This window comes from Pteropus alecto, unplaced genomic scaffold (genome assembly GCF_000325575.1).
Source record: "Pteropus alecto unplaced genomic scaffold, ASM32557v1 scaffold171, whole genome shotgun sequence".
In the NCBI taxonomy this organism is placed as follows: Eukaryota; Metazoa; Chordata; class Mammalia; order Chiroptera; family Pteropodidae; genus Pteropus; species Pteropus alecto.
The window spans coordinates 6033151-6059439 of record NW_006431925.1 but is presented as its reverse complement, the minus strand read 5'-3'; the positions used below and the strand labels follow the sequence as shown (position 1 = coordinate 6059439).

General features: G+C 37.6%; 1 protein-coding gene across 1 annotated transcript in view; it reads right to left on the bottom strand.

The window, feature by feature from the left end:
* Positions 1-26289, bottom strand: part of AKAP6 (A-kinase anchoring protein 6) — a 420713-nt gene that overhangs the window by 203353 nt on the left and 191071 nt on the right. Inside the window, exon 5 of the mRNA XM_006906869.3 lies at positions 3285-3407. Within this exon, the coding sequence (XP_006906931.1) occupies positions 3285-3407 (123 nt within the window). The remainder of the gene's footprint in view (positions 1-3284; positions 3408-26289) is intronic.

Here is a 26289-nt window from a genome sequence, read left to right as displayed (position 1 = left end):
AATAAAGCTGTTTTAAAAAAATGGACAGAGGTGAGAAAGAAGGGAGTCCATCTAAGAATAAGTATATAATGCTATTTTAAAAGTGGTTTTCAAACAAGAGGAACGTTCAATATGTTCAATACTCACAAAATGCCTTTCTAGAATGACATTTTCCTAAAAATGTCATTTTCTAGGAAGATAGAAATTGTATTTTTGAAAGGAGCAGCTAGGTTGCAAGCAGATGATTAATTATCATGGAAAATCATTGATGTATCATTGCAATTTCACAGTATTTCTTACAGTTAAAATAAAGCTCCTTCATATCTCTCACAAAGGTATTGTAAGCTTTAATTGATTTGTGTTGGTAAAAACCCTTGGTTACCGTCATGGAAAATAACTGAATTAAGTATCAAAATATAAATGTACAACTTTAGTTATTGTTTTTATATTTGTTTTTCTTTAAAATAAACATTGCAGAGTGCCAACTCTTCTAACGCATTATTAAACCAGAGGAGATACTCGACTCAGGGCCTTGCACATCTGTTGATTTAATGTGAAATCATAGAATCTATAAAGATGTTGAAAGAAATTAATGTAGCTATATCTACATAATGAATAATCTTGCAAACAGCATTTGTCCACTCACTGAGGAGCAGACTTATGCAGGGTGAACTAAGGAATACAAATCTCTAGGCTTAGTTGTATACTTTCTTTATGGTAAGGTAGATATTTTTTGTCTTCTTTTGAGTAGAATAACTTAACACTAACTCAGCACCACAGTAAGAAAATAGAAAAAAAAAAATTGACACTATTGACTAAGAGGACAACATAGACATTGTCCTCAGAGAGACAGAGTAACTCAGAGTTTAAACATGTTTAAACAATGGCTGTATCTAGAGTAACAGACACCGCATGCACTGTAGCAGTGACTCAAGTAACCGTCCTTAAGTATCACTCAATGGCAATGCACGCACACTAGGTCTTCAATAACTGTTAGTATTATTCATGATTGCAGAAGTAAAATATGAAATTGCAACTTAATATCCAGCAAACAGATCTGGAGACCATAGGCCCTCACTATTTGCAAAGCAGAGATAAAGAAGATGTTCCTGTGTTATCTCTAGTCCAACTAATATAATCAGACATAATCGTGGAAAAAACTCATTCAATAAAGTGTTGATCTTCAGGCAGAAACAAGTTTATTCTTTAAGAGAGAAACATTTTAAGAAGGACTCTTTGCTGTGAATCTAATGTAGAGATTCGCAACAAAGGGGACAACGGTTTCCGCATAGTGGGCGAGAATGTCATTATAGCAAATATGGATGTCTACAATTCATTATGGTCAGCTGCAAAAAGTTCTGCAATTTATAAGGCTAGAATGCAGTAGTCACAAACCACGTGTGGAAATTTAAATTTAAACGTAAGTTAATTAGAATTAAAATTCATTTTCTCAGTTGAAATTCATTTCAAGCGCTCAGTAGATACTTGTGGTTAGCGGCTCCCACATTGGACAGTGCAATACAAATAGTCCATCTCATTGTAGAAAGTTCTAATGGATAATGTTGGGTTAGAATGAGGCAGAGGCCAACACAAGGATGCTAAGCAAGGGATTCTGTAATATGGATTTGAGAATGGGACATTGGTTACAAAGAGGCTATGTCACTCAACTCCCAAAAAGAAGAGAGACCTTGATTCATACTGTCTTAGCCCGGCTTTCAATAAAAAGAGTTAAAGTACTCTTTATGTACCCATGCCCTCTGGGACCTCAAAAAACTAAATGTGTGTTTTCCATAAAATATTAAATCAAGAGAAATTAAGACAGCACACTTAATGTGAAATAAAGTTCATATACTCCTGTTTAAACACAGATTAGAATTTCTGTCAGAACAATGCCAGTGAAAAGTTGACATTCTAATTAATACAATTTACATTATAAAGCACTGAATATCTTTATCTTGCTATTATGAAATGCCCTCTTTAAAAAAAAAAAAAATCAATGCTCTACTCAACAGGGAATTGAGTACTAAGGGCAGTGTTTAAAAACCCTTGTGCACCAGAGGTGTTTGAGGTCACTGGCACTTTTACACACCATCAGCCCAGGTCTCTAAAAAGGGAAGCAATAGGCTCATCCTCTATCACACGGTATTGTCATTCTTTATCACCCACAAGACTGTCTGCATGCTGCGACAGGATTTTAGGGCCGTTTTTCTTGCAATGATATAAAACACTGCAAAATGCAAACACCAAAAAGACTAAAACATATTCTCTCTCTCTCTCTTCTCTCCTTCTCTGTGCCCCGCCCCCTCCGCCCCTGCCACTCCATCCTCCTTCTCCCCCTCACCCTCTCGCTCACCATCACAGGCAACAGGTCTGGAACCCTATGACCTCACACACATGTAGGACTCTCACACAATGCTTTTTCGATCCAAATTCTGCGTGTGTAAGAGGGGCAGAAAATCAAGCCCACAGTTGGGCACCCAAGGATTCGTGCTCATTGCCTTTGTCAATTTCATGCTATCGGTGAAAGGAATAAAGATGAGACCCTTAAAGCCTGAATTTTCATTTCCTACGACAACGTGCTTTTTCTTCATGCTTTATCACACTCCACTACTTGGTTTCCGCCCCTTCATAATTGATATCGGCCATTTGAAGCATTCAGTAAAAACCTCATGAGGTTCATCAAATGTCCCCCAGTCTATAATTCTTGCTTCTAACATATTCAGAAGCATATTCATCCAAGTGTTTTCCACTTCCCCTCCATGGTTTTCCCTGTGCACAGGGATGAGTGTGATGACAGTTGTATTAATTATATGCTGAAAAACTCACATAGCAGCAAAAATGATGGAGATCATCGTTTTAAATATTTTATTAAAATAACCCAGTGTAGAACAGATAAAGTAGACCCTCTTGATAATGAGAGGTTCATTAATTTTACAAGAATTCTAGAAAGCTTAGAATGGCCATCAAAATTATCTCTTTCATTTTTTTTTTTTTTTAAGAAGTGGAAACCTTCAATCGCCGCTTCAGAGAGCAAGGGTCTAATAAAATTTTCTAAGGTATTTTTTAAATAATTACTTACCTTTTTGGAAAATTTTTTGAAAAAAACACCTTAGCGTATGAAAGATTCAATTTCATAGTATTATTTAAAATGCCTGTAAATTTTCAGCTTCTGCAGTTTTCTATTAAAATTTGGTTTCATTAGCATATGACTTCAGATAAATAAAATTGATATTCTCCATAAACAAAAAAGCAGCACATTAAAATTCTTCCATTACGAACAGCAAAAGCAACACAATCTTGCCTACCAAGTGTGTCTCCAGGTACAGTTTAAGGCTATCCGTTTCTGCTTTAGGGGGTGTCCAATTCTCAGTGGTTTCCATGGCTTCGTTTAACCATTGAATGAATTCGTCCAGCTTGTTTACAAACCCCTTGTGATGAAAAAAAAGAAAAAGGGGGAAAAAGGAAAAATTGGTTATTTTTTCAAAGCTAATCTTAAATATTCCAAACCTCACTGATGGTAAAATTGATACCACTGTACTCCCATCCTCATTCCACACTGTAGAATAGATTTTCCACTATTCCTGGCACTAAAATCTATCAAACTGGAAAGAAATTGTCCATGACTCCCTCTCATTTTTTTCCTAGGAACACTTCTCTGAGAAATTTGGATTGGACTCCAGGGTGTCATCGTAAAGGTGACCTCAAATCATCAAAACATTTCTGGTGTCTGACAAGCTTCCCTCACCAAAAAAGCAGGTCAGGTCTGCTAGGAACACTCACTGGCTTTGGGGGATAAAAGCAGTTCCCTAAAGATGGTGTTCTTTACTCAGAAGCCTGTGGAGTTGAGTTGCCTTAACTGAACTAGTAATGTATTTTTAAGTAACGTAAGTGTTTTAAGGGCCTTGGTGACTTCTACTGACAGCCCAAATGCTTGTGGCTGAGCCTGGGTTCTAAGAAGCAAGGAAGAATAGAGAAGGTGGGACCAATGAACCATATAAACGCCTGACTTGGTGTGTCCTAGACATAAAGAAATATTCTTGGCTAGGAAGCACAAATCACAATAATCTTGCAATTTTTCAAATAATGGTTATAAAAATTTATTGACCATCTGAAAGAACACATCTGTAGAAACGGATAATCTGTTGAAAAAAATGAAACACCAGCTATGAACCTAAGGAAAGGAAACGGGGCTGGGTGCCTGCTTTCCAAGTCTTGGTAAACAGCACCACCTGGAGGTCAAAAGGAGCAAAGACAGGTTTCGACATTTACACTCATGAAGATGGCTTGGGATGCTATTTCCCTGTTAAACTTACCCTGTTCTTCAGATTTGCTTTTGATTGATTTTGATTGATTCATATTTTAATGCTTAACGGAATATATGCTGAGACTGAGGTGAGAACAGGTGAAAATTCGTTTTCTTTATTATGCTTCTCAGAAACGACATTTTGTTATTAAGCTTTCTCCTGGATAATAGTTTAAGATTCATAATCCTTTAATTCAAGCAATTGATTGGCCTCAAAATAATTATTAGAAAAAGAGAAAATGGGAATTGAGAAGGGGAGTAAAGAGAAAGGCAGACAAATAACACTCAGAGACACATTCTAGTCTGTCAAAAGTGGTAGGCAGCAGAAATGTGGGCCGGGAGGCCCATGGAGCCAGATCAGACGGCCCCTCTGTGCTCTGGTGTGTTGTCAACCTATCAAATCTCTCATCCCACGTGGTGGTGTATCATATGTTTTCCCATGTTCCTAAGTGCTACCCAAAGTTTTCTTATTGAAAACATCCCTACTGTGCCAAGTGTCATAGAACAATTACAACCATCCTTTTGAAAAATCTCTAATTTTCTCATATCGCGACTTGTTCTAAATGCTAGGAATCCATGCTACGTAATTTCTTTTGCCCTTTCTCAGACATTTAGTCTGCTAGAAATAAAGTCCTTCTTCTGTATACTCTCATAATTAAATTCTGTGAAAAATTAGGATATCTTTTGGGACCAAAAGGACTTAGAGAGATATCATCTTCAGAACCTCATCAGAACATCAGAGTCTAGGTGGTTGATAATTGTGAGATGAAAATACTATTTTATAGTATTTATAGTATTAAATAGTATTTATTATTGAATTTGGACTTGAGTTGTTACATCTGTATATATAAATTGGTTTTGAGGAAAATTAAGTCAGGAAGTAAATTATTTTACAAACAAATGGTTAAATCCAAGGCGACAATTAGTAAAAGATGTTATTTGAAATATAACTATGCAGTATCTTCTCTTCCCCCCCAAAACAAGCAAACAAAAACGATGTGTGGATATGTGATTGCATGGGTACCTCAACATAAAAAGGTTAGTCTTAGCCAAAGAGCATTAAACAATGTGTGTCAGATTTCCTAACACAACCACGATTTCAGAGTTAGCTGAAATTTGTGAGATGCTAATTATGCAAAACCCATGGGACCCAGAGGAAACTTTCTGGATAATCTCTCTGCGTAGCCTGGCTGGACAGCAAAACCAAGGCTGTCGGACATAAAGAAAAGAGGTCCATCCCTTCAAGGCTTTGTTCAGGGTTTCTTCCGAATTATATCCCATCCTCACCAATTTTCATTTGTTGCACATTTTCTCAACTCTTTCCTTGCCAGTGCTAAAAAGTTTCATCAATCACAATAAAACCTGAGAAATCCCTGTGTTCTTAAGCTGCAATAAAAAGGTAAGCACTCTTCTCTCTCAGGGAAGTCTTAGCTATCCACCTCCCCTCCCGCTGATACATGTAGCCACAAGAATAGGAACAGAAATTGCGAAAGCAAATGAAGTTGGAGTCCATCCGATTCTTGACATCTTTGTTGCCAGCTACGTCTCCACCTCTGCCGGCCCCTTTATGTGCGCACTGTCACCGGTGTTCTGTGTAGTGAACAGTGTACTTTCTACTATCCCCACACCACAAATGCTCTTCTTGGAAAGACCAAGTAAATGCCACAGTACACCGAGCCAAGAGATACACAGGAGAATTCACATTTGGACGCATGCAGCAAATCTGTAATGCTCATTTTCAGAAGGTCTGCTAGAGTCGTACGAATGAAGGAGAATGAGGCTGATGCAAGTAACAACACAGGAAAAGAAGGGAAATACAAAATTTTACTTATTTTGTAACACAGATCAAATCCTAGTACAACTATTGAGCACTCATTCGTTCCTTTAACAAATAATTATTAAGTGCCTACTCTGTGTAAAACACATTGCTTCATATTATTGAGAATAAAAAGATAAATATCACTGCAGCAAAATTTTCAGCAGAACATAAAGCATATATCTAAGCACTGGCCTACTGAATTCAAGTAATTTTAATCTTTTTTTTTTTTTTTAAGTTTTACAATCAGTAAAGAGTTGGCACACTATCCTGAATTTTCTTGTGAAATGTATTCTGCCTGTGTCAGAATTCGGCCTGTACCCAATTTTGTTCCTATTCTTAGTATTTGACCTATCTGTGTTTGTTTCTCTAATATTCTGAGTTACCCGCAGAGCCAAAGTTGACTATAAAAATTAGATTTTCTTCGTGACACAATCGAATGCTGCCAGCACACTACATAAAAAGAACATTTTAAGCACATTCAACTCACTGCTACAGGCTGAGTTACAAGTCTTTGAAGGGCTACGTTTTAGCCTTTGTTGTTCAAACTCCTGCCAACGTATCAGATCTGTTCCGTCTCTCTGTCATTTTCTACCACTAGTTTCTTCATCATCCTTTTCTGCCCTTTCTTCCATTACCTTTCTCTGCCTCCCTGCCAAGTTCTCCAGGGGCACACTGAGGGTGACTCAGGCCACTCCCTTAATTGTTTCCTTCTGGGTCAGTCCCTTGCCATACTCATATGTGATACATGCTCTGAGAGTTTGTAAACTTCTGATTAGAGCCAAACCAGGATTCAACCCTCAGAAGAAACCCTGATCATCCAACTTAGGAGAAAATGGAACAGCCTTCAGCCCTGTTTCCACCAGCTGGAAGCGCACTTTCATTTGCATTTTGAAAGTTCCTTAATGAGGTGCTTTGAAAAAAAATCTTACTTTTAAACTTTCTAAAGCATCAATCTCTTGAAAGACTAAGAAGCACAGTGAAAGTGCATGCAAATGTATACTTACGGGTTTGCGAAAAATGATTTGCTAGAGCCCTTGGCTGGTTAAGATAATCGACGAATTAATTTATATTATATTAAATTTACACTTGAGTCTTGCAAGTAGCTACACTCTCATGACAGGTTAAAAATACCCACCATTTCTCTTATTTTCCTATGTATTTCTCTCCTACAACAAACCTAGTTTGGTTAAATATAAATTGTGTGTTGCGGGGGGCGGGTGTTAATGACTGTTGCCATCTGGCAAGGCTGTGGTGTGTAGCAGGAATAAAACGTAGAGCCTTCCTTGCCCCATAGGGGACCAGGAAACGTGATACAGTAGGAAAGGAGATGTGGTCTCTGCCTTACAGAGGTGAAAGCCTACGGGCAATTTTTTATAGAATTACATAATTTTTAGACCAAATTGAGACTGAAAACTATTTCTCTAAAAGGGGAAAGGAGACGTATACAACAGGAAGTAGATGCTATGTTGTCACCATCAGTCTGTGAAGTGGTGCCACTTATGGTGGTTTTACAGATGAGGACACTGAGGGTCAAAGAAGGCGAGGGACTTGCCCGGTGTCAGAGTAGGGACTAGAACCCGTATCTCACGCCAGAGTCTGTGTCTCTCACAGCACCACACTGAACTCTAGAAACAGCGCTCCTAGAGACACGTTTCGGATCCAGACGAAGGAGACGCAACATCTCTTCCCACAGTCTTGGCACTGAGGTAAAATGCTCTGAGCTCTAAGTCCCTCCCCCTTCGCATTCACTATTGTCTGTTACTTTTTCTGAAAGGGGATCTGTGATGAGGTGAGATGCTTAACAAGAAACATATACTTAGGTAAGGGTAGGAGGAGAGCAATTTCTTTTCAGCAAGCAAAAATCACTGTAAACTTCATTTCTAATTTACAGAAAATTTAAGGCAGTTACATGCTTGAACTAGCCCATTCTATCGATGTCTCAATTACAGGTGAGTCTGACTCAGTTTAATCGCAGAGATGGCCCTTGGTTCTCAGGAGGTGGTTCAGCCAATGGCCTGAACTAATCATTTCCTCTCGGTGTATGTTGTCTGGATGTGCGTGTGAATGTGTGTGTTTTCATCCCCTGAAGGATGCATATTTCTCTGCAGACAGAGAAATCGAGCGTGGTGTCTGAATGGTCTAGATCAAGTCAGCTGCCTTCAAACAGGAACCTGCTGAAGAGTATCAAAAAAGTGAACTACTTTCACTATTTTTATGAAAAAAATTGATCAGCCTTTGCTGATCATCTTTTAAACCATTAAAAAGTCTTTACTACTCTCTTAGTATTCCAAGATTAAAAGATTCAGTGAATGATCTCAAATGAACAGCGCTAGCTGAAACAATACGTAATCTTTACACAGCTTTCACTAAGTGCCAGGACCTTATAAAAGTATTTTATATGCTATAGATCATCTGGGTCTCGTAAAGACCCTGTGAGGTGGGTACTACTGTCACCCCCATTTTACAGATTAGAAGACTGGGGCTCTGAGAGGTGAGGAGATCTGCCTGATGTTATATGGCTAGAAGGTGGTAGACTCAGTACCTGAATCTGGAGAGCCTCACTGGCACCACATGAAATCATGACAGGCCAGCTGATTTAACAATCTGTTTACGTCCCTGGCAGAAATTAGAAATTCAAAAACATTTAAATGAGAATTAATTGTGAGGGACAGGAGAGGGTATATTAAAAGAGAGAGAGAAAAAAAAAATGCTCATCATGAACCAGTGTGGATAATGTTAAGAGAACAGTTGCTACAATCAGACAAAACTGAATATGATTCCAGGTTCCATCTACTTCTTACTAATAATGTAAACTAAATGAGCTACTTAATATCTCTTAACTTCGGTTTCTTCATCTATAAGACAGGGATAGTTATATACATATTAGGTTTACGTGAAAATTACAGTTATATCCATATTGGGTTTATGTTAAGAGAAAATATATTTTAAAGACTGATGTTAAAACTACGGCTTGATAATGAATTTTTAGAAACCATTCCTAATCAATATGTTTCAATTTGATCTTTTATCTCATTCGCTTAAAATTTTTTGATGTTCACTAAGTTTACAGTACTGAGCTAGGTACCTCAGGGGAGATGAATGAGAAGAGTCTCCACAGTGCCACAACATGAGGTGGCACCAACCACTCTGGGCATTCAGAGGAGGGAGTCATGACTTCTATCTCGGATCATCAGATGAGGCAATACGGAGGGGCAGCATCTGAGCCTGCAGGCTAGCGAAGATTTCCCGACAGCCTTATCTGACCAGCCGGTCTGAAGGGGATCAAATTTCTCTATGAACAGCCGCAAGTTTAAGAAAAATCTGGCCTAACTTTTCAAAACAAGACACATGCCTTGAAACCAGTCTTTACATGAGCAATGGCTACCGATGAGTAATTACAATCTTCTTACCCTACCCACAAGGGAGCTTTATTTAGCCTTACCTGCTAAAATTAGAACTCTATTTAGAAGCAAAATTATACATTGAGGTTTTATGTTTATCTGCCAACATATATATTTAATCCTCAATTTTTCTTAATTCTTATGCACACAGTTCCTATACAAAATGACTCATTTAAATGTTTACACAATAGGACGCAAATGCAACCTACCTTTCCTAACCACATATCTATGTACTTAACGTGCCAATGAGACCCAGAGGCTCGAGACAAAATGCTAGGGAGTTAAAAGTGCTGTTTTGGACTCTACCACCTCACACGTTTACCCACATTTCTACCTACAATATCCGACACAGTACAAGTAATCGACAGAAGGGAGGATATGGCATGTGCTTTTAAAAGAACTATTGAAGAGAAAATGAAATGGTGTACGGCAGTTTTAATTTTGATTCCACAAGAAAACTCAAATACTGAAATGTTTCGTGAAAAACTTAGCTTCTTTTCTAAAGGTTGAAATGGGATATCTTTAGAATATAAAAATATTCCTGATAAAAACTGTCCCAGAATAAAGGTAAGAGGCTGTCAGTTGGAAAGAGAAAGCAAAAAGGGCATAGAATGGTATAATCGAAAACTGACCAGGTGCGAAGTTGTATTCTGAACTCAGTATCATGCAGAATGGATAAATTGAGCGGAATCCTGCTTTCTTCAAATTCTACTGACAGTGGTTTCAACTGGGAAGAGAAGAACCCAGGAAAGTCCCTGACTCTCATAATGGGAAAGGGTTTCCTCCAACACATCCACAGGCTTTGAGTTCAGTTGCTCCCTGTTGGTTTATAAAAAGAAACGACTGACAATTTTAAGGGCAAAATAAAATTGAAATGCATATCACCAAAGTCTAAAAACAAGAATGATTAAAGGAATTGGGAATAAACTGGAACTAATAATAGGTTAATAGTAATTGAGCACTTACATATCAGAAAGTTATTTAAGCCTTACCACAACTCTATGCTATAAATTCCCCTATTCTCCATTTTGTAGAAAAAACACTGCAGCCTAGATAAGCTCAAATATAGCTGTCAGGAGTGAAGCTGGGACCCTCCCAGACAGTCTGACTGCCCCAAGCTTTGCTCACTTATTCCAGGTGAAACCTTGACTCATGTACCTCCAGTTCTCCAGGAGCACTGAACTAAAGGATCGGATCACTGGTATCTGCCTTTAAATCCCAAACGAGGACTTGAGATGCTTATGCCTTAGAATTTGGAATTATGATAGTTTAATGGCATAATTGTAAATGTTTCATAGGCAGTATTAAACAATAACAATACTTAACACTTGGGTGCTGACTATCTACCAGCTAACCTTCTAAGAACTTAGGTAGCCATTTAATCTTCACAAATTTCCTTACTGTATAGATGAAGAGGCTGAAGCATAGAGGAGCTATGTAATTTATTTAAAGGTCATAAGGCCATTAAATAGATATTGAGTAACTCTGTTCCAGAGTCCAAGCTGTCAACTAGTATGCCACTAGATGAAGAGGCTGAAGCATAGAGGAGCTATGTAACTTATTAAAGGTCATAAGGCCATTAAATAAATATTGAGTAACTGTTCCAGAGTCCAAGCTGTCAACTATTATGCCATACTGACTTTCTAACCAGACTTACTCCCACAAGGTTCACAGAGAGAAAAACAAAGCGTAGCAACATCCGCTGTCATTACTTCTTACTTCCCCAGCCTCTGGGAGAGCCGCACCCTTTGCCACACAACTTCATCCATTCGCCTCCCTGAAAAGTGCTCTCTTTCCAGGCCTCCTTTTTCTCTTTCTCGATTACTGTTTCTCTTTTGCCTTTTACTTCTCTTTCCTCTTCTCCAAGCCCCTCTCCTCTCTTGTTCCCCACTCTTCTCTCCTTTCTTCAGCTCCCCTCCCTTCCTTTCCTCTTCTCTCTCCCTTCTCATTCCTCCTCTCTCTTTTCCTACAGCTCAAAGTCTCCCCCAACCTTGTTGGCGCTACCAATCACTTTTAATAAACATTTCTCGACATGTCTGTAAAGTTCTAATGAAAAGGGCTGACTCCTTAACAATGAAGTGCAGAGCTGAAATGTTATAATCCTGTGTTTGGTCTAGATCTAAACACTTTCCTGTTTCGTAAGACCTTGTAAATCAAATATCTGGAACAAGAATGCACATGATTAAATGAGACTGTTTATAGGATGTTAAGGTTATTCAAAAGATTACCTGTGATTATCGAGTTGTTGTTTATCTAAACATTCTAAATTTTATCTAGGGAACATATAATTCTTTAGTAATAAGAAAGTTAATATTTTTAGGAAAAAAAATGGAATTCCATGTGGAGAATTTATCATGCTGAATGAGCAAGAAAATAGCTTACTTTCTTCTACAGAACTTTGAGGCAGCGAGTCAGTAAAAGGTAACACTTGGCATTGCACTATTGGAGCCAAGAAAACAGAAAATTGTATTAAAATATGTCTGCTTAGAAAAAGGAAAAGGAGACGAGTTCCCATGCAGGTTGGAAGAGCAGACCCAGTCTTCAAAAGGCCCTTAGGTCTCATTTAGTTCAATGCCCCCCATTTTACAAATGAGGAAACTGAGGCTCAGAACGATTAAGTACGTCACTGATAACAAACACACAACCAGCATGTAGCTGAGCCAGAAGAACTCAGGTGTTTTGTCCTCAAGTATAGAGCGCTAATCGTTCACTTTAAAGAATTCATAGACATCCTCTGGACAAAATATCTAGAGTTAAAAAAAATAAAGGACAGAATTAGAGTTTTTAAGAGTAATATAAAATTTTAGAGTACTATTGGTTTAGCTAACTGTGTACGCCACCTTGATTGGGTAGCATTAGGCTAGCTGAAATAAAGATTAAATTGCCTTTTTTGTTTGAACTCCATGTGTGTGTGCCCAGTGTACATGTGTGTATTAGGTTCTTAATTCAAAAATTATTTATTGAGAGCTTACTATGTATCAGATATTGTATTAAGGCCCGGAACTCACATAAATGACCTAAATTCTCCTCTTACAGAGTTCAGAGCACAGTTATAAAATCAAATTGTGACATGTGTCACAATGTAGATCAGCAGTTCTCAAACTTTTAGCCTTAAGGCTCCTTCGGACTATTAAGAATTATCAAAGGCCCCAGAGAGCTTTTATTTCTGTGGGTTATAACTATCAATACACATTTTAGGAATTTAAAAAATATTTGTTAAGTCATTTATATATGACAATAATTTATTAAGTGTTAATATAACAACACATTGCTAGGAAAAATAACTATGTTTTCAAAAATAGTGAAAAGACTGGCATGCTTTTAGCTGTATGCAAATCAGCTGTATGCTCCTCTCCCACCAAATTATCCCAACCAATTCCTGCCTTTCCAACAAATGTATCTTTCTGTTTGGGGCTAGAAATAATCGTAAGACTTACACAGGTCAAAACCACCAGTAGAGCTGGTTAGTTATCAACAGGAGAGCTCAAGATCAGCTATACTGAAATTGAAATCCTATTCAATGAACATTTCTCCTCGTCTTTAGCAGTCAGGGGTTTAAGGGACAATTCTAAACCTATTAGAAGCCCTTTCTTTTTCTTCCCAAAATACATTGTAATGACCCTCTCTCTAGTTAAAGAGTGCTGTGGGATTATTATTTATAAGTACATAATTATAAATATAATAATATATGTAAATACAATTATAAATAAATAAGTACATATTATTAATAAAGTTGTTGTGTGACAATATTATAAACTAGAAGGTCGCTTTTGTTTGAACACATATTTATAGCATAACTTCCCTTACAGAGAAGTGCATTAACTAAAATTATTGGGCCAATTAGAGGAGAATTATCTCTAATACGACATAAGAATCATCTATCGAGGCAGGAGATCTAGAGTCTCACAGAGAAGAGGGGTTTGGGAATGTAGGACGACCATCACAGATCCCATGAAAGGAGAGAGGTGACCTTAACCATTTTGGGTGGGGGTCATGTAGGAGCCTAAAGCTTAATAATGACCAAGGTGGCTGAAGATGGAAGGAGAAAACAGAATGGTGGCATTTGATCCCCAAAGTCCAGAGTCATCTATATAAAAGGAGCTGCTTCAGCCTAACCCCTCCTATTAGTGACAATAACAACAATAACAAGCACACACGCTCACATATACTGAATGTCTACTGCCTGCCAGGTACTGTTCTAAGCTCTTCACACATTTCAACACATTTAAACATCACAAGAACTATATGTGGAAGATACACTTTTAACCCTATTTTGTGGGGATGGAAACTGGGGCACAGAGAGTCCCCAAATCACGTAGTCAAGATAACATAGGTGATAAGTGGTAAAGGGGGGACTTGGGTTTAGGCAATATAGCTTGAGAGCCTGCATTCTTAGCCACCATCCAGCTCCACAAAAGCTCCCTCATCCATTAATATGTATGGCTCCAAAAATCTCCTCCTACCAAATGTATGTTTTCCTTTGCCATAGAGTTCCATCTACTACTTTTCTGAATATTCATATTTTTGGTTCCTTGAGCAAATCTGGTCCTGGAGTTCTTTCCAGCCTATCTCCCTTATATAAAACTATGTCTAAAGAGAGGAGTAGGCAGGATGTGATTTCTCATGGGCCTCATATCCCATTAAGAAGACTGGGCAATACAGGTGACCCCTGAACAATGCAAGTGTTGGAGGTGCTGACTTCCGCACAGTCAAAAATTCACACATAACTCAGGTCAGCCCTCCACATCTGTGGAGTCCCAACCACAGGTCGGAAAATACTGTTTTCTATCCTCAGTTTGTTGAATCCACAGACGAAAAACCTGGGGCCGATTATATGTTTATTGAAAAAAAATACATAATTGCACAGTTCAAACCCATGTTGTCCCAGAGTCAACTGTGGTCTCTCGAATGCAATGGCATGCACCATAAATATATAACACCAAAGATGCAGGGAAGATAGGATAAGGAAAAAGGCGTTAATGAAATTTTATTTTGGAAGAGTACAAACAGTCTTCTCTATGCTATAGAAAAATAATTTAAAGAATAGACAAAAAATTTTTGTTAATTCAACTTATCATCTTTGTTAATTCTATGTTATAGAAAAATAATTTAAAGAATAGACAAAAAAATTTTGTTAATTCAACTTATCAGCTTTATTTTTATAAGGTAATGAATGGGCTCAGGTAGGAAGGAAAAGGAAGAGTATCAGATTGCCAGTTGTGATATACACCTTTCTCTCTGTCTGTGTCTGTCTGTCTCTCTCTCTCCCTCTCTCTCTCTCACACACACACACACACACACACACACACACACACACCCCTTTCTCAAGCAAGTAGTGCCGAATAATCTACAGACAAATCCAGAAATATCAGAGCACCACCTATAAGTGATACCTCTCCAATCTCATTATCTTAAAAACATTAAAAAAGAAAATAACTTCTTTTATTCCTGGACAAATAAGGAAGGCAAACAGCAAAGCCATTAGCTTTTTAAAAATTAGTGTACAGAACTTCATCAGCAGAAAGCACCTGAGCCTGAGATTACAGGCAGCACCTTGCCTGGGCAAAACTGCTCATTCACCATGCAAACTCTAGGCCAATAACCTTTACGTGGTAAGGCTCACAGCCTCAGTGGCCCTGACACAGAACCCACTCTCTTGGAAAGAGTCTCCCCTATTTCCTGAACTGAGCAACAGCAGTGCTGACAGGTGCTTTTAAGACACCACAAAGGCAAATCTGCCAACGTGAATGTTTCAGGTCTGCTTTATTTAACTGACCTTATTTGTTATAAATGCAGGCTCATCCATATTTAATTCTTATTTGGTTACTCATTTGTTTACAGCCACCATTGTTCCTGGCCTCCTGGCATCTTACAAACTCTAGCAAGACCTTAAATTCCTCTAGGATGCCTGGTTCCTCTCATATTACAGTGCTAAGAATGCAGCATGAAGAGCTGCAAAATGTACAGGCTCACTAATGTCACAGCCTCATACTCACTTACCATTAAGACCTTTTAGGAGAAATTCACCCAGACTTCCATAGAACAGAAGCCAAATATGTTGAAGTGATATATTCCAGTGAATATTTTATAGAGAAATGGCTGCTTCTCTTAATTATGCCTCACAGTCTCTCATAAAATTTCAGAATGGAGAAGCATCTTAGAGGTCATCCCATTCAGTTTCATTATTAATGCTTATTTTTCAAAACTGAAGGCTTGAGAGGTTAAGTTCTCAAGGTCACAGTGCTACTTAGGGGCAGATTTAAGATTCTCATTCTTTCTACTGTTGTTGATGCTAATATCCTGGATTCATAGAAAAATATCATAATAATGATAAGACTAGTATTGATGGAGTCTTTAGCATTTACAACAAGTCTTTGCCTCTGTAAATTCACACGATAATCTGTTCATTGGCATGATCAACAATTAACGTTCCATTTAAAAATTAAGAGATTTAAACAGTGACTTATTCAAGTTTTCATAACTAAAAAGTGGAAGGTTGTGAATTGAGCCCAAAGTTCCTGCCTTTGAGTCCTGTACCCTTAAACAAATTACTTCTCTGTGTAACTCTGTCTGCACTGGTAAAATGGAGAGACAATAAGAGTGTCTGCATCAAACAGGCACTTTTTTCCCTTGAGAATTAAATGTGACAATGTATTAAGCAAATAAACCTCTTAGCATCTTGCTTGACACGTTATAAATGGGGAATAAATGTCAAGGTTTTGTTTTGATTTTTCAATTGCTATCTTTCTAAAACATCCTACCACTCACGCAAAGTCATTACTTTAGGCTTAAGGATAAAGAAGAACTCACTAATGTCCTAAAAGTTATTTTAGCTGAATTTAAAATTGCAACACTGAGTTTATTCCTCTTCTGATTTTCATCATTATAAAAATTTTTGCTGCCAAATGTGGTCAGGCACCATCAACATCTAGATACAACAAAATATTATTTAATCGTATAGCCTTACCATACCAGGAAAATAACAAAGAACTACTTTCATCTCAATGTTTAAAACTACAAACAAAAAAACTGCACCCTCCCTATATATTTCAGGGGCCGAAAACCAGATGCGGTGACTGAATGCAGCCTCACGGTGGCGGTAAATCATCACTGATAAAACCTAAGGCCCAACCAAGGCTCTGCAGAAACCAGGCTGACGCAGGACTGAGACATTCCTAGCATGTTAACCAAGAGGGAATTTGCTTTGGATCTCTATGGTTCTTCTCTCCTGACCTTGAGCAATGACTCTGACATACTGTCTCAACAAATCTATCAGCAATGTTAATTCACAGGTTTTTCCTGGCTTGCAACAAATAAAATATACACGAAAGATTATCCTTCAAAAGAATTGTGCAGCCTTTTTTTTAACGTCACGTTGATTTAGAATTCTCAACTTGGATTTGGCCACAGTGTTTATATATAAGTAAACACTTACTCTCCCCTCCCCAGCCCCCTTCCCATCCATCTACTGTGTACCTTAATTTCATAAGTCCCTTGGAACCATTTAAGTTCCTTACACCGCCCGACCCCCAGTTCTCAGCTTGAAATCTCAACTCCTTTGACTCTTTTCCTCCACTCTATTATTTTATTTATTTCCATTCTCTTATTTTAAGAAAGCCACAAAATTTTATCGATTTGTCCTTTATAACGTCTCCCACCTCTGTCCCTTTCGCCGGCTTCCAAACCCACTGTTCCAAAGCCCTTTTACCACACGTGCAAGCTATTGCAATAACCTTCCAAATCAGCCTAGAGCATTAGCTCCCAACCTTGACTGCACATCAAAATTGCTTGAAAAGCTTTAAAAATTACCCATCTCTCAAGAGAGCCCGACTTAATTGGTCTGGGGTGGAGCCGGATTGGGATTTTTTTCAAAGTGCCCCAGTGATTATTATGTGCAGCCACGATCGAGAACCCCTTCACTAACAGTATATCCAGCATGCCATCACCATGCTCACCTTTAAACTACCAGCTCTCTTGGCAAAAATTTTAAGTGGTTTTTCATCTTTACAAAGATTGCAACTTAGTGACTCATAGGTCAAATCTACCTTATAGATGTGTTTTATTTGGCTTGTTTTAACATTGTCCAGACCAAATATTTAAAAATTGGGGGATGTCACATAAAACCCAGATTTCCTATTTCTTTTTTTTTTTTAATTGCACGAGCTTGCCAGCCAGGGCCTACATTCCAGGCAACCATCAGCTGGAGCTGAGTAGTGGCTGTCCTTTAGACATGGCACTTACCCTCCACTTGTTCACTCCCTGTCACTCCCCACTTACACTTGGCTATACGACTCATTTATATTATCTGTCTGATCATCTAAGAGTCATTTTAGTTTGTAACTCCTAGTTTAGGGGATAAAGTTTAAACTGAATGATAAGTTCACTAATTTATTCATGCCTTCATTAGACAAGTATTTATTTTGTGCCTGTGCTATGCAACACTTGAAATTCAAAGTTCATCATATTATGGCCCTATTCTTTTCTTCTAAATTTATGTTCCCCTTCCCTTCGACAAACTCTATTCTAACTAGTAGCTGGTTTAAGAGACAGCTCCCTCCCAATGTTCATAGCCTAGAGGCACATCTCCCAAACTCCTTTGCAGTTAGGCGACATCATATGACAAAGTCTGGGCCAATGACATATGAACAAAAGTGATGTGAGCAACTTTCAAGTCATATCTTCAGGAGGAAAGCTGGGTGCTCTCCACTTCCCCCTTTTGGTGAGCTGGGAGAAAGACTTTGCGTTGGTGACCCATAGTACAAGAGCAACAGAGGAAGGTACCTGTATCCCTAGATGGCCTCTATCTTCCTTGGACCATCTGCCTACTGCTTGTTACAAGAGAGAGAAAAAGTCTTTCTATGTTATTGTATTTTGAAGTTTCTTTGTTTATAGAGGTTTAGCCTATACTCCAAAATACCCAGCATCTTTCTTTACTATTTCCCAAATATACCTTGAATAGTCTTGTCCTCAACCTTGGCGTATGCCAAAGCCTCTGTCACTAACATCCACCCCTTCATCTCTGCTATGTAAATTCTAATTAGAGGCCCACCTCAAATAGTCCCTCTTCTGTGATGCTTGGTCTAGCTACACTTGCTATTATCTTCCTCTGCTCTCCCACTGTATGACTTGGCACTTATCAAATATTATCCTATTTAATAAGCACATAGCCTAGAATTACGTTGTCATATCTCTCTTAAGTTCTAAGTCCAGAATCTAAAACAAAATTTTAGATTGTGCATAGTATAAATAAAGAAGAGTACTCAGAGTTTCTACAGTGTTCTATTATATCTTTTGTTGACTAATCACCTGAACTATCAAGTCATGTTCAATGTGTGATCCTTCAGGACTCCTGAATCTTTCATTTTTAATTACAAAGCTGAACCTGCCCAATTGTTTAAGAATCTGGCTTTTTCCTATATAGTTAAACTAAATTTTTGTTTCTTTATTCTTGCATCTAAACAATTTTTCAACTCTCTGAATACATATTTCTAAGACTAAGAAAGACACTGAAAAGATCAAGGGTTCAAGTTTGAATGGTGATGGAGATCTCACTCAGAGTGTTTTCGTATTTGGAATCTGAGACTCTCTAGGACAACATAAGAGGGACAAGGTATAAGATACTATTAGGGAGGGAAATTAAAAAGAGAAATAGGTGCCAGAGAGTGAAAACTATATAGCCTAGAAGAAAAGTTAAGAAAAAGGAAGTGGAGAGAAAATCTAAGGGAGAAAATTCAGAGACAAAAGGAAGACTAGCAACCAAAGAAAAGGGTTAGCATATGGAAAAGGAACCTATAAAATGAAATGCCAGTGAATAATGGTGGAATCTAATAACCTTAAAATGATTTCTATTTGATAGGATGCTCTTAAGAAATCATTACCAAGACCGAGGAGCAGACTACCATCCTGCCACCACTAGAAAAACTGGTACATGGTTGGTATAAAAGAAACATCAAAAGCAGGTGAAAACTGAATTTACAGCAAACCTTGATTGTAAGTGACTCTGGGTTGAATAAAGAAAGATACAGCTGTGTATCAATGGCACTTACTCAAATCACAAAGCAAGTAAAGAATAGCCAGGACCTTTAAGAAAGGGTGACCCCCAAATGTTCTGTTTTCTTTTGTTTAAGAATTTTGTTTAAAAATTCGAGAAGATGACGTGGTTCTAGTCTTGAAGTCATGTCCTATCCCACAGAAAAACCTGGGGTGAGAAATAATCACACTGAGATAAAATAAAAGAGAATTCAAAGACCTAAAACTATAAAGACCTAAGACTTAAAACTATAAAACTCCTAGAAGAAAACACAGAAAGAGCAAAAGCATCATGACATTAGATGTGGCAATGATTTCTTGAGTATGACACCCAAAGCATAGGTAACAAAAACAAAAATAGAGAAATGGGACTACAACATACTTAAAAATTTCTGTGCATCAAACGGCCCAATACAACAAAGTGAAAATGGCAACCTATGAAATGGGAGAAAGTATCTACAAATCATATATATAATAAGAGGTTAATATCCAGAATATATAAAGAACTCACACAACTCAACAACAAAAACTCAAATAACCCAATTTTAAAATTGGCAAAGGACTTGAATAGACATTTCTCCAAAGATGATGTTAAAAAAGGTCAATAAGCATACGAAAAGATGCTCAGCATCACTAACTATCAGTTAAATGCAAATCGAATGAGATATTGCCTCACATCCATTAGGATGGCTACTATTAAAAAAAAAAAAAAATCCCTAACAGAAAATAACAAATGGTGGCAGGGATGTGGAGAAATTGGAATTGTTGTGCACTGTTGTTGGGACCATAAAATGGAACAACTACTGAGGAAAACGGTGTGGAGTTTCCTCAAAAAAATTAAAAATAGAACTACCATATGATCCAGCAACCTCATTTATGTATATAAACCCCAAAGAATTGAAAACAGGGTCTTGAAGAGATATTTGCGCACCCATGTTCATAGTAGCGGCACTCGCAATAGCCAAGATGGGGAAGCAAGCCAAATATCCACTCACGGATGAATGGATAAACAAAATGTGGTATATACATACAGTGGAATATTATCCAGCCTTAAAGAGGAAAGAAATCTCGTCATATACTAAAACATGGATAAGCCTTGAGGACATTACTCTCAGTTAAATAAGCCAGTCACAAAAAGAAAAATACTATATGATTCCACTGATATGAGACATCTAAAGTGACCAAATTCATAGAAACAGAGAGTTGAATGGCTATCGGGGGCTGAGAAGAGAGAGAAAGGGAAGTTGTTGTTTAACGGGTACAGATAGAGTTTCAGATTTGCAAGATGAAAAAGTTCTGGAGCTCTGTTTCATAATGATGTGACTATAGCTAATGCTACTAAACTGTATGCTTAAAAATGGTTAAGATGGCAAATTTTGTGTTATGTGTTTTTTACCACAATGAAAAAAAAAAGAAAATAGAACTCAGGACACCATATTACTTTAATGACTGCCACCATTAGTGTGGTGTCATTGATGTGTCAACAAAGGGCCAAAATTAGGGTAAAAGATAGGATGAGTCTTGTCTGGACCATTTTACCTTTGGGTAAAAGAAATGCAGAAATCAGAGCCAAGTTAATCCCAGGACCACACCTCTTCAGCATTCATGTTACTGCATTCATTCATTTCCCACCTCCAACCACAGGCAACAACAATGGTGGCTGCCTTTGTGCTATTACGACAAACTCGAATGCAATTTTATATAGCCTAGTTACAAAGAGCAAGCAAGTAGCTAAGTGTTTGCTGCACTGACTCTGAATTAACTTATATGCAAGGAAATTTTTAGCTGGCTCCAAAGAAGTTTTTAAAATTGGGTCGTAGATGTCTCTGAGATAAAATGCTAACAACGGTTGAGTCACTGAACTGTAGTCGAGATACCATAGTCTGGCATTTCAAGACATTTCTATCTCTAGGGAGAAAAGAAACCAGCTACTTGTATCTATCAGCTTGTTACCAATGAGTCCAACCTAATGAAGTCACATCTTCCAGGATGAGTTTTCAAAGCTTAGTGTGAGCAGGAAGACCGTGATGTGAGAAATGAACCTTGCACTATATCTCAAAGGAGAGATCTCCTGAAATGCTTCACTGAGGTGACATCACACTGCACTTCCCTCTGCTAGCTCTATTAGGAATCATACAGCTGTTAATCTGGCATCAATAACTACCTGCCTTAGACAAGTGGCTGCTTACCCGTCAGCTCATTTCCATTCAGGTCATGAAGAAGAAGGTGCACTGTTCATTTTCTAATCTAGTAATGGTTTCTGGATTTTCTAAATAGATTTTACCTGCATATGGGATTATTGTCTAAATTCCCTAGCATTTGAACATATCGCTAGTTGAAAACCAAGTCAGCTCTGACATCCCAGGTTGGAATCTCAACTCTCACATTTAGCAGCAGAGTAACCCTGAGCATCATCTGTAAAACAGGATCAATAATAGCTCTCTCATAAAGTTGTCATATAAATTAAATGAAGGACTCTATTTCAGAACTTGGCACACAGTAGATGTTGATCACAAATTATTTCCCTTCCTTCTTTCTCACACTAGAGCAGGGGTCAGCAATATTTTTTTATAAAGTACCAAGTAGTAAATATTGTGGGCTTTGCAAGCCATTGGTCTCTGCCATAACCATTCAACTCTATTACATTATTTAAAGACTAGGAATTAAGGGCAGGTTTGGTCCACTAGCTATAGTTTGCCAACCCCTATTATTTATATCACATTCTTTCATATATCACATTAAGTTTCCATCATTCAGTTTAATTTCACCTGTTCCCGATATGTCCTTCCCTCCTTCCTCTTCATTGCTTTTATTCTATTTTTATATATTTTTAAAATTTTTAAATTACAGTCGACATACAATATTATATTAGTTTCAGGTGTACAACATAATGATTAAACATTTATACAATTTATGAAGTAATCAGATAAGTCTAGAACCCATCTGACACCATACATAGTTATTACAATATTATTAACTATACTCCCTATGCTATACTTTACATCTCCATGACTGGTTTTATCACTGGCAATTTGTACATCTTAATACTTTCGCTTTTCTAGCCGTTCCCCTAATCCCCCTCTCACCTGGCAACCATCAGTTTGTTCTCTGTGTCTATGAGTTTGTTTCTGTTTTATTCATTTATTTTGTTGTTGTTGTTTTTTTTTTAGATTCTACATACAAGTGAAATCATATGGTATTTGTCTTTCTCCATCTGCATTATTTCACTTAGCATAATACCCTCTAGGTCCATCATGTTGTCACAAATGGCAAGCTTTCATTCTTTTTTTATGGTTGAATAATATTCCATTGTATATATGTACCTCCTCTTCTTTATCTATTCATCTATTGATGAATAGATAAAGAAGATAAAGAACTTATGTTCTTGCCTATCTTGGCTATTGTAAATAATGCTGCATATATCTTTTTAAATTAGTGTTTAGGATTTCTTCAGATAAATATCCAGAAGTGGAATTGCTGGGTCATATGGTAGTTCTATTTATTTTTTTAATGTATTAGAACAAATGAGTCTAGTTCAATGGCTTGATTCAGTTTTTCACTTTTAATTTTAGGCCTTGAGAAGCTCCCATAGGCAGTAAGCACCCAACTTGAGATGCTCGATTACTTTATCCACACAAGAGATTCTGAGAAAATCAGTCATATTTGAGTGAAATCTCTTCAACCCCCTCAGAGAGATTGGGAAAGAAGAACTCACATAGTTAACTGAAGCACTTTTATCTGTGGAAAAGGATAGGTTGCGACTTATTTCCCAGGTTTTAAAATATTGCTTTTAGAATATTTCTGGGTTTTAAAATATGTTTGCATGTGCTTGTATATACATAAACAACATTTAAAGAACATGAGAACTAAAAACAACGTCACCTACAGTGACGTGGGAACTCAAGATGAGAAATAAGGATGAAAGAGTTTTTATTGGCTATTTTTAAACATGTTTTTAAGCCATGTGAATTGAATATATTATCTATTCAAAGAAGTTAATTTTTCTAATAGAAAATACACATTACAAAGCAATCTTTCCCATTCATAAAACCAGCCTACTAAAAGAAAGACACATATGTGAAGAGTGGGGAGTGACAGGAAGCTAAAAGGCTTCTAGGACACTTGTCACTCAGGTGCTGCCCCAGGGATTCTATCACAGCCCTAAAGATCCTTCCTCTGTTAATGGGCTTCTATGCCCCTTCTGCCTTGTGCTCTGTGTGACCCAGGGAGAAGACAGAGTGGAACTTGAGACGTGATGGGAGGCGGAAACATGCCACTCTTCATTTGGTAGAGGTGGAATCAGAAACAGGACATATTCTTCAATATTTTATAACTTTTAGTATCACGCCAGAATTCTTTCCACGGAGCTCCACATGCCCTCCCTTCCTGTCTCTATGCGTGCCCCATTTATATATTCTTTCTAGCCACCTCAAGCTTTCTTGCTGAGTCCTTTATTTTTGTCTTCAAATAAGCTTTAATTTTTTTAAAAGAAACTTTGGACTTTACTTTCAACTATCATCCTTTGTCTCATAACAACCCAATTCCTTAAGCTTAAGCTATTAAGAATGATTCTCTCTCACTTCTTAATCATCTATAGTACAGCTTCTACCTCCAGTATTTTATTGTCTCTTTTTCTCTAAGATCCCCATTGACTCTTCAAAACAAATCTAAAGATTTTTTTTTCCTTTTTCCTTATTCTTCTTTATCTCCCTTTTGCAAAGAACGAAGCTCACATCCATCTTACTAAACCTCTCTCTCCCTTCATTTACTTAATACCCAAGAATTGTCTTTGCCCCTTCCCGGTCCCTACAAATGAGCCTCTTCCTTATTCCTGCCTCCTAACTGGGCTACAAAATTGAAACTCAGTTGTCACCCTGCTCTCTTCTTTATCTGTTCTTCATTCTTTCAGGGAATTTGTCTATTCTCAACACTTTATCTAATGGGAAGGGCAAAGCAGATGGGGCTAGAAGCCTGGCTCTATGACTTATTAGCTGTGAAGCTCAGGAAAAATGATTTCATCTCTCTGAACTCAGATTCCTTGGTGCTTAAATGGGGATTCATTCATTCAGTCAAGTCTTTATCGAACATCTACTATGAACTAGGCACTGTTCTAGGTACATGAGATTCATTAGAAAACTAAACAGATAAATATTCCTACCCTCAGAGAGCTCCCATTCTAGCAGGCAAGATGAACAAAAAATAATAAACATGCCAAATAAGAGAAATACATAAAATGACAAAATATGGTGAGGGCTGTAGAAAAAATAAATTAAAAGAAATAGGGTTACACCTTGTAAAAGGTGATCAAGGTAGGCTTCCCTGAGAAGTTAATATAAGCAAAGACTCAGAAGAGATGAAGGAATTAGAAGTGAGGACATCTGTTGGAGAGAGTGCAGGCAGAGGGAATGGACAAAGATCTTAAAGGCAGGGGCATGTTCTGCTTGTTCTAGAAACAACAAAGAGGCCCATTTGTCCCTTAGTAGCCTCCTGGGTTATCATATCAACTGTCTTTGAATCACAGTGCTTGTGTTCAAGTAACCCTTATTTTACTTAATAATAGCCCCAACGCATAAGAGTAGTGATGCTGGCAATTGAGATGTGCCAAAGAGAAGCTGTCAAGTGCTTCCTTTAAATGAAAAGGTAAAAAATTTTGACTTAATAATAAAAGAAAAAAAATCAGATGCTGGGCTTGCTACGATCCACAGTAAGAATGAGCCTTCTATCCATGAAATTGAGCAGAAAGAAAAAAATTCTTGCTAGTTTTGCTGTCATACCTCAAACTGAATGTTATGACCACAGTGCATGAAAAAGTGCTTACTTTAGATGGAAAAGGCATATAATTTGTGGGTAGAAGACATGAACAGAAAACCTGTTCTGGCTGATGGCAATGTTTCACACCAGAAAGTATTGAGCCTACATGAAGACTTCAACAAGGGAGCCCTTGAAACGTGTGACACCAAGCCATTTACTGCAAGTAAATGGTTACAATAAGATATTTGAAGAAAGAAAGACCACATTAACTTTTGGTACAGTATATTGTTATAACTGTTCTATTTTATTATTAGTTATTGTTGTTAATCTCTTACAGTGCCTAATTTATAAATTAAACTTTATCATAGGGGTGTGTGTGTACAGAAAAACATAGTATATGGGTTCAGTACCATCTGTGGTTTCATGGATCCACTGGGGCCTGAGAGTCCTGGAAGGCATCCCTTGTGGATAAAGAAGGGCGGGGCTACTATATACTTTTATCCAGTGTCTTATATCATGTCTTAAATTACGGAGTTCAGTCCTGAGAATTTTAAGGTCTGTCCTCAAATATTTCACATCTTATTCATTCTAAAAGTACAGATTTACCCAATATATCAACTCCCTGTCTCAGAGGAGATGGCAAGAGACCACCATGCTACCTATATTCTGGGTGGTACAGAGTATAGGTAGCATGCTTATTAGCCAGAAACCTCAAAGAGGAAGACTGAGGAAATACAAAGAGTCCTCCCAAATTAGAGACATTTGGTCTACTTCCACAGGAAGTTAACACTGGAGGTGTGGAAGCTATTCTGGGGTTAGAACAAAAAAAAATCAAAAAGCACTGAGGGTAACTGGAATATTTCATTCACATATTCCTGAGGTACTGGTGTGCGCACAGCTACCGTTCTACTTTATTTTATATTCCATCTGAGGTAGTCCCCCATTTATCAGGATCCATGCTAGGTTTGAGCAATATCAGAAGTGAATTCTATACCAGGTAGAAGCAC